Source organism: Sycon ciliatum, chromosome 4 (genome assembly GCF_964019385.1).
Source record: "Sycon ciliatum chromosome 4, ocSycCili1.1, whole genome shotgun sequence".
Classification (NCBI taxonomy): Eukaryota; Metazoa; Porifera; class Calcarea; order Leucosolenida; family Sycettidae; genus Sycon; species Sycon ciliatum.
In genome coordinates this window covers 9,918,213-9,936,096 of record NC_088646.1, presented here as the reverse complement: position 1 = coordinate 9,936,096, position 17,884 = coordinate 9,918,213, and the positions used below count along the sequence as shown (strand labels likewise).

The 17,884-nt window shown below is 45.2% G+C and overlaps 3 protein-coding genes across 3 annotated transcripts; 1 reads left to right on the top strand and 2 right to left on the bottom strand.

Moving 5' to 3' along the window:
- Positions 1 to 240: 240 nt before the first annotated feature.
- Positions 241 to 7,991, top strand: LOC135814378 (aminoacyl tRNA synthase complex-interacting multifunctional protein 1-like). Its single transcript, XM_065327487.1, has 8 exons — positions 241 to 467; positions 3,757 to 3,855; positions 4,110 to 4,556; positions 5,107 to 5,180; positions 5,605 to 5,645; positions 6,808 to 6,947; positions 7,298 to 7,332; positions 7,498 to 7,991. The coding sequence occupies exons 1-8, from the start codon at positions 359 to 361 to the stop codon at positions 7,627 to 7,629; spliced, it is 1,077 nt and encodes a 358-aa protein (XP_065183559.1). The 5' UTR covers positions 241 to 358; the 3' UTR covers positions 7,630 to 7,991.
- A 2,073-nt stretch (positions 7,992 to 10,064) lies between these two features.
- Positions 10,065 to 11,719, bottom strand: LOC135814376 (Golgi to ER traffic protein 4 homolog B-like). The gene has a single exon (XM_065327485.1). It carries the CDS (start codon positions 11,587 to 11,589, stop codon positions 10,624 to 10,626), a length of 966 nt encoding a protein of 321 aa, XP_065183557.1. The 5' UTR covers positions 11,590 to 11,719; the 3' UTR covers positions 10,065 to 10,623.
- A 640-nt stretch (positions 11,720 to 12,359) lies between these two features.
- On the bottom strand, positions 12,360 to 17,746 carry LOC135814374 (trimeric intracellular cation channel type 1B.1-like). The gene is made up of 6 exons (XM_065327484.1): positions 17,454 to 17,746; positions 16,023 to 16,179; positions 15,578 to 15,641; positions 14,948 to 15,068; positions 14,650 to 14,737; positions 12,360 to 13,358 (listed from the first exon to the last, which is right to left on the bottom strand). Exons 1-6 carry the CDS (start codon positions 17,572 to 17,574, stop codon positions 13,088 to 13,090), a joined length of 822 nt encoding a protein of 273 aa, XP_065183556.1. The 5' UTR covers positions 17,575 to 17,746; the 3' UTR covers positions 12,360 to 13,087.
- Positions 17,747 to 17,884: the final 138 nt, after the last annotated feature.

The following is a 17,884-nucleotide window of genomic DNA, read 5'->3' as shown; positions in this document are numbered from 1 at the left end:
TTATTCAAACGCAATCTTTCTCATGATTAATTTTTTCTTTGTTTCGGGTACGACGTGAATATCACTATGACAACAATTCGCCACGTAAAAGCCATGTTGCACCGTTGGCATAAAAATTATGTATGTGACTGTGTAGCTGTGTACGTGTACCATGTGTACATGTCATGTAGCGTGTTTGTACGGCCGTTCCAGATCGCAAAAAAGTCTTTTGCAGTATTTCTTTCAGCCCGGATTCTTGTCTTGAATTAGTTGAATGAAAACGTGCATGCTTTCAGTCAGCAGGTTTTCTCAGCTGCATGTGTTAGATAACTTAGATTACTTTTTGTTCTGAATTGAGGCCCCCTGTAGTTTTACATTAATGGATTCCTCTGCTCTCCAAGCGGCTAAATGCCGGGCAGAGAAGGCGGAAAGGCTGGTTGCACAACTCCAACATCAACTAGAATACATCAAACTAAATGCTCGTGATGGTAAGACGCGCTGAATTCTGGTGTTCAAAATTGAAGTTTTTCATGAAATTTTATCTTTGTCGTGCTAGCATCAGGCACATAGACCAGAGTGTGCATCTCTTGGAGAAAGAACACACGGCAGAGTTTATTTGTTATGCTTAGGTGATACATGTATGTAGCAATATTACCCTGGCTCACATTGCTTATACTGTGTCACCAAGATATTTTACTGTTGCACTCTGAGTGCATATTGTGTGGGAAGGTGGAACATTTCACACGCATTTTCGTTCGGCCATGCAGGGTTTATTAAAAAATGAATGAACCTACAGTACCGTAATGTCGCGTGCATAAGCCGGATTTGTGCATAAGCCTGTCTCGTGTAGAAGCATGAAATCTGCAACAGCTTTTCGCGTACAAGCCTGTCGCATGCATAAGCCGGGCCAGTACACGAGACGCGCCACGTGTCGCGTGCGTAAGCCGGGCTACTACGCAAGACTGGTGAGCGCGCCTTTTACATGTTCATGTTTGCATGGTACCGTACACTTGCGAAAAAAAAGAAAAAAAATCCCGTTGGAAAATGTTGGTTTTGACGTCCAAAAGTCAGCAGTTTGCGCATACAAGCCTGGTCATTGAGTGGTGCTTGTCATATAAGCCTGTCTTGTGTACAAGCCTGACTCCATCACCGGCTTATAGGCATATAAGCCCCGGCTAATGCACGCGACATTACGGTATGCTGGAATGATCCACGTACGTAGGGCTAAATTAAGGTGGCCCTCTGAGCTTTACGGCACCCCGCCCGGAAAACTGCGTAACTTTGGTTACAATGCATATAATTGGTTCAAATTTTCAACACTAATTCCTGAGATCCCATAGTCTGATCTTCACCAGGAAAAATGGACCTCTTCACAAGCACTGTCGGTGTGGATGTGAATTTACGAAAATTGCCGTATATAGAACTCGTAACCAGCACTCAGAAATACCAATGTTTTTATCATAACATTTTTCACATGGAGTACATTCTTTACATCCAACTTGAGGTGCTAAAACAACAATATACAAAGAAAACCTCAGAAAAGGTTTCCAATATCGAAAACACAAAACCATAGTCCAAATGCGCAAAAGAACGACACATGTTGGAGATGCTCTTTACAGCCTATACTACCTGAGAACAGGCCACATTGAGTTTTAGCACCTAGCCAAAGGTCCACGGATTCAGAAAATATATACTTTTGGGGGTGTAGAAGCAACAACTGAAGCCACAGCCTGGTTACAAGGTCCGGCAATGGCTGAAAAAGAGAGAAAATTGGGTACCAAAATTTGATTTATGTAAATGTGTTTTACAGGGTAAATAGTGGTGTGAGAACGGTATGATCTTATTTGGATAGGTATGTCTGTCTGTGTGTTTGCCTCCCTCTGTGTGTGTGTGTGTGTGTGTGTGTGTGTGTGTGTGTGTGTGTGTGTGTGTGTGTGTGTGTGTGTGTGTGTGTGCGTTTGTGTGTATGTGTGTATGAAATTTTTAAACCAACTTGCAATTATTGGAATTTACTATTATTATTTCGAAATTTCACATGTATTCACCAATGTTCAGGCGGCTATATCTCCGGAACGGCTTTGAATATCGCCCTCAAATTTTTTTGTGTGTTCTTGGATGATATAGGAAGGATTTGACTGCACTTTGGGAGCAATCCAAGAAAGTCGGTTTTTTGACCCCCAAAGCTCAGAGGGCCACCTTAAACAACAGGCATCGCCGTGGACCTGCTTAACCTCTTTAGCACGACGCTACCTGAACGCGCCCCACGTCAACACCTGTAGAAGTCGCATCACCGTGCCTGCAGGGTACAACTTACTAGCCTGTTTGACCTTTTTTGGGTGCAGTCCTGTCACTCGAGTTGAACTTGAGTTGAACCTTGGTGTGAAAGTTGTCGCATGCTGGCGCAGTGACCAGGTGATTTGGGCACGCAGGAGCACACGACCGCTTGTTCAACCATGTTTGATTGGGAATAAAGGAGGAACGCTGCATCGCAGCCTTTTCGGACCAAAACCAGTCGACTCAGCGTCCAAAAGACTACAACATATGGGCCAATCGCGGTCTTTCGTGCTTTTATAAGAACGAAATGGCGCTTTTAGTGACATTTTGCATACAAATCCCCATCTAGTAGGGCGCAGTCACCCAGTTTCGGTGGAAGTGTGCGAGTTCGATTGGGAATAAAGGAGGAAGGGAGTGTCTCAGCTTCCTCGGACCAAGAGCATTCGACTCAGCACCCCGAAGACAACTGGTGAAAATTTGATTTTAGGCTTAACTTCCCCTTTAAAGCTGCACGCTTGTAGAGATACATGCTCTAGTTCGTGTACATGTGCTCTTGATAATTTGTGATGATGTACACTGTAGTCCATTCTTTTAAAACTGATTCCACCATCCTTTAGGCAAGATATTGTTGTCACCTTTATTTATTTGCGAAAAAGAGGTTGCAGTGGCTTCAGCAATACTTGAGGAATTGTGTGTTGCTCCCTATGCGGGAGCTCACGCTTTCCTGCCGACTTGAATTCTCAATTGACTCACGACAGCCAACCAGTTTAGTTGGCCTTTCCCACTTCGTTCTTTTCTCTTTCTTCTTTTACGCCATTGCACATTGTTTCTATTGGTTGTCGCATCTCGAATAAAGTAACCAAATGTCAATCCAGCTCATCCCCTTGATCTTGGTATTTTAATTATGTGTTGCGACTTTTATACAGCTATGTACTGTATGGCATGTTATTATATCGGATCTCAAATTTAACGACTGCCCAAAAATCCATAGGCTAGTATAACACATATGAGGCATTACAGCCTCAATAGAACTTATAATATAAACGAAGAAATGTAACCCCTTTAAAACAATTTACTTCCTCGTTAGATTTACATGCCAATACAGTATGTGAAATGGTGTCACTTGTATAGATTGCACTACCAGTATGTATAGTTGGTAAGTAGTACAGGCCGAATTAGGATATTATGTGACAATTCCGAAGTGTGACTACCTGTAAACGAGTCCTGGTGCTGCTGCATACTAGTAGATGGTTAATTCCGACCGTTTGGTCCCAGCCACATTTATATTGTATACGGTGTGCAGTGGGTTATGCAGTTTACATGTAGTGTTTTCTTGGCCCTACAGGTTTTGTATGATCCGAACTCAGGACTGTAGCTGCTGTTGGCTTTTACATAGTCAGAGCTCTGCTATAAGAGAATTCTCTCATGTGTACAGAGCCTTTAGTATTTCTGGCATGTACTGTATTGTTTATTTCCTTCATATTCATGCATGTGTGTCCGCAGAGAGTGGAGAAAAGGATCTCCTTCGAGCCAATGAGAAGCTGAGATCACGCCGTGATGAGCTGAAGAAACAGCTGGAAACTTTGGAGGTCCAACATGGAGGTACGGCCTGAGGAGCACTGCTTTATAATTCCATATGAACTTGGTCGGTAGATGGGTCAGGCAACGCAACATTGACCTGTTGACTGCCAATATACAGAACTGTTGACTGCCAGTATACAGTATAATGCATGGTTGTGTTAGTGAAGAAAGTCCTTCACTCATTGTTACTCTTCCCATTCTTTTGATGGGAGTTCCAGTATGCTGTGACGTGTCCACCATTGTGAGATGTGTCGTTCGTTCTTATCGCCGTGCAGTGAAAATCGTTCCACTGCCTGTCACCAAGACATCTGCACTACCATCGTCCGCCGTTCCCGGCAAGACACCTGGCACAGAGATCGTCGGCGCGCCGCCGACAAAGAAGCTGTGTGTATCCGAATTCGGCGATGCTGCCCCGGCACCCGGGGCTTCCTCTAGCACTGGCACGAGTGAAAGTGCACCTGCATCAATCACACCTGCTGCTGCTCCTGCTTCTGCCAAGCCCGCTGCTGCGAAGGCGGAAGCTGCTGCTGCCAAGCCGGAAGCTGCTGCTGCTGACAAGAAGAGCAAAAAGAAGGAGAAGGCGGCCAAGTCTGGTGGCGCCGAAGGTGGAAAGAAGCAACAAGAGGCCGCCGAGGTTGACTTCTCTCGACTCAACGTTCGTGTGGGGAAAATCATGTCTGTCCGCCGTCATCCCGATGCTGATGGTCTCTATGTTGAAGAAGGTATGTTGTTTGTTGTTTTTCAGGCTGTATGTACTACGGTTGGGATGTGTGAATTCTCACTACTGTACGCATTCACAGCCCCAAACCAACCTCAATGTTCTCGTGTACGTGTGTTAGACAGAGACAGGCAGGCAGGCAGATATAGGGCTCAAGACGTTTAGGTTGAGGTCTTCGCCGCTGCAAGTGCGCACCTGTCTTGACTTCACGTGTCCCTACTGTAACAATAGTTGATAATACAGTACATGTATGGTCACCATGAGGAAACAATGACCGCACAATGTAGAAAGGAGACACAAAGAGGAACCAGAATGATGTTCTGCTAAGAAGCTGAAAGTCTACCTGATGCCAGCCAGCTTCGTGCAGCCATGATGTGGCCATCGTATGACTGAACGTTATTTACAGCTGATGGTCACGGGCCAAGTCCAGATGATCCCCTACTCCCTAGCTATAAAGTGTGTGCATTGGATACGCATCCCCTGGGCATCCCCTGGATATAATTTCCGTACTGTTACATGTATAATTGAACAATCGTGCTTCATCTATGTTTCAGTTGATGTTGGTGGTGGTGAAACAAGGACCATTTGCAGTGGTTTGGTCAAGTTCTGTACACTGGAAGAGCTTCAGGTAACTATTTGTTTGGTCTCTTTGCTGCTGCTGCTGCTGCTACTGCATGTTCTCTAGTCTTCTTGGGGTCTGTTTGTTCTCCTTCTTTCTATCAAGCTCAGCCTGTTCTTTCACATGCTGTGCGTGTGTGCCTGCTTATCTTTCATTCCATCTATCCTTTCCTTGATTGGTGCTTTGACTGATCTTCATGTTGCTAGGTTCGATAAAATTCAGTACAGGTGGTAAATCGCCGACTGCCATGAAGGCAATGGGCGATAAAATAAAAGAGCTAATCTTGGTGTGAATAAAACTCACCCCAAATGCGCAATGGGAGTACAATATCAAGCACACCTTGACCTCAGCCAGCCATCTAATATTAAATCTTTGTGAGAATCTTCCCTCCATGGTGATTGTGGATTGCTGGTGTGTATCTGCTTGTGCTTAGGATCGAATTGCTATCTTCTGCATCAACCTAAAGCCAGCCGTGTAAGTTCCTGCGATATATGGGTTGCCTGGAGGAAGTGGTTTCTTTAAGAATTGCTTACGTGCCTCTATGTCTGTTATTCACCAGATGTGTACTGGCGTGATGTACCCTTGATGTCGCAATACATGTGTTCCTTTCACTGTGGCATCGTCCGTTGTGTCTGTTACAGTGTGTCTGCACTCATATGGATGTGTGCAAGTGTACAGTCAGACCTCGCTTAACCGCACACATCCGTTTTCCACACAACTATTCGGATAGGCAAGGGAACCGGATAACCGAACACCAGTTTTGTTGGGTGCACCACGTATGCTGTAAATCTGTAACCAGCTATTTTCTTCCGGATGGCGAGGGATCCGGATAAAAGAGGACCGGATAAGCGAGGTCTGACTGTATACTGTAAATCATATTATTTTAACGACCCGCAAAGTTAACGATTTTCTGATTTTCGAAGGTTAACGGTTTGAAAAGTTAACGATTTTCTCAGACAGATGCAATAATACTAGGAATGCTCGACAAGAACATTCATTGTTGTCCATCACAGTATACCTCGATGTCAGGAGAATAAAGGAAATGAAATTTATCCAGCGTAAGAGCGTAAATTATTCAAATTAACGATCTCCTGCGGCTTCGTCAAAAATCATCTGACAGACTTGGGAATTGTTTGGGCCGACTGCTGAGCGTCTCTGCTATCATCTAGATCTTTTGATTGCTGAATTCCATTGAGAATTGACTGAGTTACGATCCGTTGAACACGCGCTGCATGCCATAATGTGAAATGATTGATTTCAATCGTGCGAGGCCCAAATCATACGACTTTTGCTAACGAATTTGAAAATAACGATAAATCTTTGCTCGTTAACTCGTTAGATTTACTTGTTCGTTACATATTCATGATTTACAGTATTATGTGAATCCATGTGAGACTGAACACCTCTGGTGCCAAATGGGAATAATGTGTATCAGACATCCAATCCGTTCTTGACATTAGAGTACTTTTGTACTGTGGCATGGTCACTGCATGCTGCTCCTGCTGTAACTGCACACCGACCTTCCGCTGATTTGTGCATCACCATGTTCAGCTTTGCGGTCGCATTTTCCTGTACGCACTGTGTGTGTGTGTGTGTGTGTGTGTGTGTGTGTGTGTGTGTGTGTGTGTGTGTGTAGGTTCCGTGGCATCCCCTCGCAAGGAATGATACTGTGCGCGGAGAGAATCGTAGATGGCGTGTCCGAGGCATGTGAAGTGATCCGGCCACCAACGGGATCCGTGCCAGGTGATCGTGTCATCGTCAGCGAATACAATTCCGGTGAGCTCATGTTCTGGTTCTCTGTTGAAGCAGCAACGTGCCATTTCCTTGATGCCTTGATTGGCACTGGTGCAATCACACATTGTGTCAACTGTAATTGTATGCAGTGTGTTTTCAGCACTGCAGGGTATCAAGCATTATGAATGCAGGGTGCATGTGCATATCATGGGCAGGCACAGCTATGAAAAGACCCAAGTGAACTCATGTCGTGGACCTACTGTGCACCATAGATCTGCATGCCTGTCAAGATGTTCACTTGTGGCTGCTACATCAGTTGTCATCATCCAGCTTCTTTTGGGTTTGGCCTCCAGTATGTAATGTCTTCCTCTCCGTGCTATCTATTTCAACAGGTGAGCCAGACAAGCAGTTGAATCCGAAGAAAAAGGTGAGATTCGGTGCCTCCTTTTAGGATATGGTTTTGTTGAATGCCTACGGTGGGCACAAGTCAGTGAGACAACAAGCGGATGCAAACTTTGTATTGCTTCTGAATTTCTGTTTCTCTTCCGAAGTACATTGTGCTCATTGTTTGCTTTGTCTGATTGCTGTTCAGGTTTTCGAGCGCCTGAAGCCCGATCTACAGACGAGTGACGAATGCATCCCCTGCTACAAGGGCCACCCGTTCACAATCGAAGGCAAGGGTATATGCCGAGTTGAAAAGTTGGCCCGGTGCCAGATCAAGTAGATCAGTGTGTGGGTATGAATGCGTTTGTGTTGGTGGGATGCGAGCGTGATCATGTGCATGAGGGTGTATGTGTGAATGTGCATGCATTTGCGTAAGTCTGTGTATATGTGTGTATATGTGTGGGTGTGGGTGTGCTTTTGGGAGATTGCTTCGAGTCTAGAAATGATTAGGATCCTCTCTATTTCCTGTCATATTTTGATTTTTTATTGCCACCCTTCCCTTGAGGAGGTGAACCTGTGGCACGCTATTTGGCTGTGGCTGTTTTCTGCTATTTTTGTACGCATGGCTCATTCATTGCATGCAAGTGAACACACGTGTACTGGTAGTTACACATTATTCAACATGAGTGATTTGGTATTTTACTGGGTGTTGCTCTACTTGTGTGGGATGTGTGATAGCATGGGTGTCATCGATTGGCGAATCCGGATTGAGTGCGAGCAGGTGGTGTGGTCCAAGCAACGCTCGCCCAATCAAACAAAGCAAAGGTGTAGATATGCATATCGTACAGAGTTTCTGTGAAAGCTTTCAGAAAAGTCGTTTTAGTCCGTTTCCACTCCAGCCACTCCAGCCACTCCCAGTGGGGGGGGGGGGGGGGGGGGGAGACGGGGCTGTGTGGGTGGATTACACTTCAAGTGCACCTACTGCGGATTCGGCCAAACGATCATGCCCCAAGAGTTCAGTGGGCATGACATGGGGGTGCGCACTCTGTGCTTAATGATTATTGGTGTGGCCCCCGGCCGGGGTGCCCATTACCATGGTTACAGTCGACCTTAGGACAGTGCCTATTTATATTTTATTATCCATCGCATATGGCATTGCTTGTCTAGGTCGTGCTTGCGGTCAGCAGGTCAAGACCGCGATCACAAGCTGCATGGACCGCGGGTCACGTAGAACTTCCAAATCTGGGGCGGAAATCCGCATTGTGTTTTGAACAGTTCATACATGACTGTACATGTACAGTACTGATCGTGTGAGTAGATCTGTGACGTGGAGTCACACAAACCCGAGCTTGTACAACTCCCTGATGAACAGATCAGGGACATCGTTGGCTGAAATATAGAAAAACAGATCAGGGACATCGTTGGCCGAAATATAGAAAAACTGAACGGGGAAAACCGCGTACCTGTTGTCTGAAAAAAATTGAATAAAAATTACCGGAAAATGCGGTAAAAAAAGTTCAACATGGTATGCACACATAATTATAGTCATGTACATACATGGAAAAAGATGAATGAATAAAATTTGCCCGCCCACACCAATTTCACATGGGTCCTGCCCGGGGAATCTCGATTTTATTTTGTTCTCGCCTTATGATCTGATCAATTCTAATGTTGTCTTCCTAGGTGCGACGACTCTCTTGTGTACGGTCATTTTCTACATGGCTGTAGATTTTCCCTCGCTTATTCCGGGCACTACCAGCAACTTCCGGCATCTTACAACTAAATTTTGCATGCAGGTCAATGGTTACTGTTTTGAATATTGCTACTATTTTCACTCAGTCTAACTCAAAACCCTACTCCCTGATGTGATGAAGGCAGCGCGTCATAGGAAAGACACCACCGTACTTTTGGAGACAACAGCACCACCATTCAGTCAAAACATGTTAGCCTATCATGCAAGGTTTGCACATCCATGCACAGAATAATCCAGCCTCCTCTCTTCATTTTCAAGCTGGACACATCCCTGCACTCATGGGACAAAGTCTGAAAATGAGTTGTGACATCTAGATGCACACTCTGCAAAGATATAATGTACCGGTACAGCACATGCGCTCTTGCCATTTTCAGTAGTGTAATACCGGTACATGTCATGATGTCAAACAACCACATACTTTTCTTGGGCATCAGAGTCGATGACAACAATGAATTCAATGGTCAACTGGTAAACGACCATTTCCCAATGGGCTGTAACTGATAACTGGAGCCAAGGCGCCTGTACCAGTGAGTATTTTTGATTAGACTTACATTATAGTACTGGTTGGTAATCATGGTAATAGTTACCCTCCCTCTCTTGCGCTCCTTCCTGACTTCTTGTCAGGGAAGTGAAAATCCTCGTATGACTCTGTGAAGTGTGATGCCGTACCGCTCTGCAGACGCGTGCTTGACCCGGTTGAAAATGTACGCAGCAGTGCACACCCTCTTGACCAGGGATCGCACAAACCCTCGGTTTTGATGGGTCTGTACGACTCCCTGCTCATGACCTTTGGTCGGTGTACGAGACACAAGCACAGTTTTCATAGTGTGAGTACTTTTTCATATAGTACCGAATGCCGCAAGTAGGACTCGCCCCTCTGCCCCTCCTCACCTGGACCTACTCGAAGGGTGGCCTCTGCCCCTCCCCACCTGGACCTACTCGAAGGGTGGCGGAGGTAGGGGCGCTCTGGCGGGATTTCACGGTACAAGAAAGCAGCACCGAGTACATCAACACAAGAATACTGATTTGTTGTCAGGTGGACGAAAGTTCAAGTCAAGGTATTCTTCACATAACAGGGTAGGAGAGAGCCGAAAGATATCAATACAGTACTCAAAATGCTACCAGTTGTCAAACACAGTAAGAACAGAGATGATCGTTAGGGACATGAAGACAATTTACCTACTCAAGCGATTTCATGACACCGGGTGACGAAACACAGTGAGAGCAAAAACGACATCACAATAATTATGGCCGTGGGTGACTTGTGAATGGGATAGAGCAGAAGGGCTGAACTAGTCCGCACGATTGAATAGTTTTCGGATGAGTGGCAAAGTGATTTCAGGATGGGGGCGCTATACTTGGCTTAAGATACTACTCGACCAAACGCACTGGGCCAGCCCAAGCTTGGCGGAATGTATCCGGTCGGGGTTGCATGTGAAACAATAATAAATTCGCTGTCGCTATAACCGGAGGTCATGACTTTAGTTAAAAACTGTCCAGCAGCTGCAAAGGATAAAAGATAATACTAGCGCACACAACAGCACATTGTCATTGGATAGCAGTACTCCGAGACTACACTACCTAGTCTACATCCTCATCAGGTAACCGAGCACATGCTACAGGTCTAGCACTCTCAGTGACTGCCATATTGGACGTAAACGAACGCAGTATATCCTCTATGCCACCGCCACCAGACTTTGATTTAATATCAAAGATTTTCTCACCGATTCGATCAAGACTTTGCTCGTACGCGGAGTCCCGCTGTAGTGAAGGTTCGTATACCTGTCGTAATGCTTTGAAGCCGTCCACCATCTTTTTTTCTGAGGCGTCGAGCAAAAGCGACAAGAAGTTGAGCAGTGGCAAGGAAAATGGTGGACGTTCACACTTGATATCTGGGTGGGCGGCGAGGAATCGTTCAAACAGTAGCCTCGCCTGAGAGATCTTCTCCAGCACAAGTAGATGAAGAATGCTCTGTGCTATGTACAGATCTACTTCGTCTGGCTTGTCAGCAGCACTGGAGAACTCAACGAGCATCGCAGCGTATTCCTCTGCGTTGTCGGCATGCAGAAAGTGCCACCGTGCCTGTGCAAAGTCCTTGTACCGCCAACACACTAATGCTATCACCCGGTGCACACTTGGATCGCCGAACTTTGCATGCTCAGTACTACAGGATTTGCTCCACTCCACTGCAAGACGCACAAACGTCTGGCGATCATCACCACCAGGGCCTAGTAACTCTAGCAAAATCTTAAGCTTATCCAAACTACTGTCGCTCACAGGTAAATGACCATCAATGTGGGCTTGTACGAACATACACGCCAACTCTTTGCCGCTGCTGAACGATGCTATTGACGTTGATTGAGCTAAGAAATTAGACGCTCCATCGAAGACTAACTGAGCAGCATCCGTATGCTGATTGTGAGTTGAGTAGCGAAAGAATATAGTTTTGTAGAGTTGGTGGGATTCATATACATCCCCTTTGGCCAACAGGTCGTCCAGTTTTCGAACCAGCCGCCCAACGCGTGCTGCTTTTCTGTCCGAGGCCATTCCCTGCTCTATATATACGCGTCTCGAGAATTGAAAACACTTCTACGGATAATTTTACTTTCCAGTTTGCTGATGAAGGAAATAGAATTGCGAGTGGAAAGCTGAAGAATATTCAAGAAAAAATTGTTGTGTCTTTTGACAGACTTCGAGTTCAAGCGCGTGGCTTGCATGCCGATGTGTACTTGGAGATCTACGCACTATGCATTGTACACATAATAATAAGTGCACACCGTAGATCTACCGTACCACCAATGCCACCTACCCCATGAAGTGAGTACAAAATATACGGTACCGATCTTTGCGATCTGCATGCATACAGCAGTACAGCACTGCGCAGTGCCTGCATCAGATCATGCGGTAGTACAGACACCAGCTAGCTGACTTGTTTACCTTCCCCCATCCCCCCCCCCCCCCGGCCCCCCAGCATGATGTGAAAAAGATCAAACTCAAAGAGTTTGGATTCTCATTCCTCAATGAGATGGTAGTATTGGTACAGTATTGTTCAATGCCCAACACCAACGGACTTGCCAATCTTGGTACTACTACTAGTGCACTATAGTGGCAATAGACTACACTGAAGTGCACGACTAGATTGTACAGTGATCTCCGCACCGAAGGTTAGGAAAGCAAAAACGACATGGCTGCCTGGGATTCTCCCACACAAGAACATTACGGTTGCAGCCTGGACTGGCAAGAAGCAAGAACATGCCCGGCTTGTAGATAGGTTTACCCCATGTTGATCAGTACACGAGATCACTATACTGCACAAACGAGATGACAAATTCAGATACACAATTGCGGTGGTGGGAAATGGCTTCATTGCTTTCGGTGTGTGCTGCACCGAAAAGAAAGAAATATAAACGCTTGCTATGTTTCATGAGTGGCAAAAACAACCAGGTATCATCATGCTACTAATAAAGAAAAAACAATGGTGAAAATAGTGACACTACCGGTTAGAGCAGATTAGAATGGGCCCATTATAAATTTCAGTTCAGACTTCTCTACAATTGGTGAAATGATTTGCAGGTGCAGGCAAATTCCTAGAAACCCGCCAACGGCTACGTATCGCTACTACTACTATGTACTACGTACTACGCTACATACCGCTCAGGATGGATCCATTACATGATCAGTTGGACTATGTTTAGTGGCATACATGTCAGGGTATGACCTGTTGAATAGAGTCCTGTGTAGAGGTGATGTTGCCATTTGGGCCCACAGCATCAGCTAGTGAGCGTCCAGTAATCAACCAGCACTACAAGACAAGCAGTGTTGACTGCTGTCTGGTTGATGTGGTAGCATGGGCCGTGATCTACGCACTGTGTACGTGCAACTGAGAACCAGCCGTGGGTGGCGGCAGATGCCACTCACCTAACGTGCAATATGACTCGTCAGTTCCAGTGAGTCGCGAGGAGTAGTGCTAAATCCACTGTACGGACTATCATGTACCGATTCTGAGAACACACACAAAGCAGTATTGTGGAGCACTGTATTTGGTCTAGTCATCTTTCTTCGCCTGCGCATCCTTGGCTGCTGGTTCCTTAGCTGGTGGGTCAGCAGCATCTTCAGTAGCGCCAGGGAGTATTACTGCAGATACGGCACAGAACGGGTCTCTGTAGCCCAGCAAAACAATCGACAGACTCCCAGTGATCATAGCCAGAGCCAGGATGAGCATCAGCACACTCCGCGGGATGACAAGCCTATCGGCAAAAAGACCTTGATCGAGAGCGACCAGTGCACATGATGCAAAGAATGAGCACTTGGTGTGGCTGCAAGTAACAAACAGTGCAAAAGAAACAGAACAAATAAATGCAAAAGTGCATAGAACAGTGATGAAAAAAACATTGCCTAGGATGCATCCGTTATTTCTCTACTGTAGAAGTAGCTTGAACAGTTTGCATTCTTCTTCGGGAACCCCGTGGACAACGCACATGCTTGTGCGCATTCCATTCTCTACTCTCTTTTTTCTTAAATTGCCGCCGGCCATCACAGAACGAATGCCGCATTGTATGAGGAAAGAAGAACATGACCACTGATCATATACTAGGGGTGAAACGAGTATCTATTTTGACCAATCGATCACTCATTCATAATATTCGATCGAGTATCCGATTATTTTGAGTATTTTATTGAAATTCAAAAGCGCTAGATTTGTGAGTTCTCGACCAATTCAGAAGAAATTATCTGTGAGCGTAGCACAAAAGTCGCCAACGTCTTGTACAGAGTGTAAAGTAACGATTTTCACCAGTACTTTCATTATCTCAAAACAAAATAACCTTACTTGCTGTGGTGATCGCATCGTCCAAGTCATAAAATACTGACTCAAAGGCACGAATAATGCATGCACACCAGTCGATGAGCAGTACAACAACAGAAGTTTTTGAAAAATAGAATGCCAGTACTAAAAAAAAAAAACAAACAAAAACGATAGAGTGCAAAATTTCGAATACTCGCTCGTTTGAGATTTTCGAACGAATACTCGAATATTCGAACTAATCGCTTCACCCCTATCATATACACACTCCAGCCTGTTCTCTCCCTCCCCCTCCCCCCCCCCTTGTTCCAAGCCTCTTTTCCGGGCAAAAATTAACACAACGGATTAAAATGCAATAAATCATACACTGGAGAAGAAATCAGAAAAATGCATGTGTAAGGTTATGGTAAAAATTATCTTTGATTCTCAAGTACGCGCGCACCGATTTTTGGCGGCGCACCGACGATTTATTTATTTTTATGCATGCATATGCGCGCATGAAAACGGTCAATGCGAAAGGCATGAATCAGGGAGTAGTAAAATACTGGTATTTTTCTACTCCCTGGCCTGAAATATGAACATGTGACCATGTACATATGTGTGACCCTATCTTCATGATCTTTGGAAATAAAAAAATTGTGGGAAATAAAATAAAAAATCGCTCGCTCACACCGATTTTCACAGGCTCATGACCTGAGAATCAACTTTATTTTTTACCATGGCCTAAAATAAAGATTTTCGAACCCAAACCAAAAAAACTTCAAATTAATTTTTTTATAATTTAAAACTCCACACTCCAGCCTTACTATGATGGCTTCAGAAATTCATGTTGGTTGGCTGTCTTGGCTCCTCGCATCAGTCTATCATTAGTCACCATTAGCGAACCTCCACTAGCTGTGAAGCAAAGAACAAAAGAAGTCGAAGATCTTCAATTCCAAGACAAGAACTCAAACTAGTACCAAGGTGCAAGCCAGTTGGGTGATTTGCATATATCTAATATGCAAGAGGAAATCTGAAATCAAGTTGGCCAAAATCGTCGGCAAAACTGCTTTCTCATGTAAATATCGAAATAGGCAACACACCTACAAACCTGATCGTACTTACACCTGGCTGTTCCTGCTAGGATTGCGAGTGCCCAGGCATTCGGGTGCAGTTTCGTCGCCACACGAATTCCAGTTGCAACCTGATGTAGTCGGCGGAGATCCTTGAAGACTACAATAACTGCCTACATGCAGGAGATGTTAAAAAGATGCATGCAGAGAGAGAGAGAGAGAGAGAGAGAAAGAGAGAGAAGGAGAGAGAGAGAGAGAGAGAGAGAGAGAGAGAGAGAGAGAGAGAGAGAGAGAGAAAGAGAGAGTGAGAGGCACATGTACAGTGGATTTCAGTTGTGATCATAACATTTTTAATGGTGCTATTTTCCACTATTCGAACCTCAATATCACGAGGAACAAATAGGGGATTCCCAAATTTTATCGCACATTCAGAACCAGCCTGATTCTGTTGTAAGTCCACCAAACATGAGCGAATTACATGATTTTTTTCCTGTGTCATCCTTAAACTTGCTTTAAAAGTGTGTTCCATTGCATGTTGTACATAAGGGACATGGTCTCAAAAATGGTTGACATTCAGAGTTCACAGACCAATCAAAAAGGTAATACATGTACCCCTAGACTACCAAGTTATTGCAGTGAAAGTTATCAACAATCCTGACATACAGAGTTAAGCTAGACTTACCTTAGGAAGTAGTGTCGACAAGAATCTGAATACAAAGTCACCAGGACAAAAGAACACCACAAACCTATGAGAGCAGAGTAGAAGAGAGAGAGAGAGAGAGAGAGAGAAGTTAGCAACAAAGACATGCCCCCCCCCCACCACACATACACACAAATGCACATACACACACGTACAAACACGCGCGCACACACACACACGCACGTACACACACCCTATATTCATTGCACATGTAGACTGTGATACAATAGTAATCCGGATGGCGGTTGGTACGGTAGTGAGTAAAACACAGAGTACAGCGTACGGAACCCCATTCACTTTCATGGTCCACATCAGAGTTTACTGATCTGCTTATAACGCTTCAATGTCTGTAATAGCACCGTGCCCTACAAGACAACATCAGTTCCTATACTTTCAAAGCATTGAATATGCATGACAATGCTCTAACCATATCATAGTCTCGATTGCTATACGGATTGGATTTAGCAGTGGTTCACCCAGCGGAAGGCCAAGCAAAAGATTGCACACTATGGTTCCGCCATTGACAAGCATTAGCGTACTGACACAGGATGATAATGGGTGCTTGATGGCAAATTCGCGTGCACCTGTGAACACGAAACACACCCGAAACCCGACATGAGGATCAAAGGTGACAGATGCAAATTTCAAGCTATGTTTGCATTGTCATCATGTGGAAATGAGGCCGACTGGGACAGTGAGTTTCAGAGGTGTTCATCAACTTTCATTACTTTTCTGACAAGCAAAACTGACTGGCTGACAACGTCTTGGCAAGACCAAAAAACCGCCAGAACAGAACGGAAAACAATTAGGTTGTATCCAGAAAGATAAGCACGAGAGATTCAAATAAATTCAAATAACAGCAGCCACGTGGTGCATACGATGCATCACACGGAAAAGGCATGCATAGTCCAAGTGTGTCGCGGCGTGCAAGGCACAGCGAGTAGTAAACTTATTAGTATGTAACATGCGATATATGGAATGCATCACGACGTCACAATCAGTGTGTCTCATCGGAAGACCTTCTGAACATCATGTGTGAAATAATAACAGGTTTGGCAAGTCAAGACTGATGTGCACAGCGAAACAAACCTTTAAAAAAAAAATTAACTATTGTATGGACGTGTGAGGTTTTTAGCACAGCGAATTATTGGCTCGGACTTCACAAGCCACGGCTGTAGCTGTAGCTACATGTATACGTTACACACACACACACACACACACACACGCTTGTCTAATTCTATTTTAGCGTGTACAGTATCTGCCCATCCTCTGTGAGAAAGCTCGAAGTGGGTCCCCCCCCCCCCCCCCCCAATTCCAATGATAAACCATAATAATAGTGATACTGTGATATACCAGTACGAGTCGTATGGATTCAATTTTACCGAGAATATTGACAACATGGCTATACCGGTGACAGGGGGGGGGGGGGGGGGGTTCGACACGCCACAGCCACAGAGGCGATGTAACCACTTTTCGCCAGACCCCGCAAACTAACCAATGATCCACGATGGCCTTGTCCGTAAACATAAACATATCGGGGGGGGGGGGGGGGGGGGGCTAAGGGGCAAATTGATCCGATGAATGACTGTGCCACCCAACATACCTTCCCTGGCCCTGGTGTCCTGCATGTACATTGTATTACACATTTTTAAAATTGTCATTGAATATTCTCGGACTCACAGTCGTTTGCAATGTAGACCTTCATGACACCATCCTATGGCCTACCCATTTTCATCCTGACATGTTCACCTCTAGCTCTTTCTTTCCTTGGCCAACTGGCTCCGCACCCAACATTTACACTACATGATTTTACTGCATTTGCAGTCAGTCAAATACATGTAGTTGTATGAACACGTACCAGGCTCCTGACGTGTGGTCATGGCTGATTTGAAATAATGGATGATTTCGAAAATCGGGAACATTGGCAAGGAGACAAAGGCATCTCCAGCGCCTTGCATTGAAGAGATGACGCCTTCCATTCTGCTCCACCAGCTAAACCAGCGACTCGATCGCGAAGCTTGTGTGTGAAGCGCGATTACATGCGCAGTACTACTGTGCTCAGTTCTGTTGTGACTTCCTCCGTCAGTCAAAAAAACGGAGTCGATGCCCTCGGTGGACACCTAAGTCCTTCCTGTGCGTGTGAAGTTTTGTTGAAGTCAAGCCAAGGTCAGGCCGTGTGACTTGAAAGATATATCCGGTGTTTCCCCTTTCACTTCTCAAGCTTTGCAAGGTCACGATTCGATCACGCCTTGACGTGTGGTATGGTTGCCAAGGAGAGGCAAAATGGCG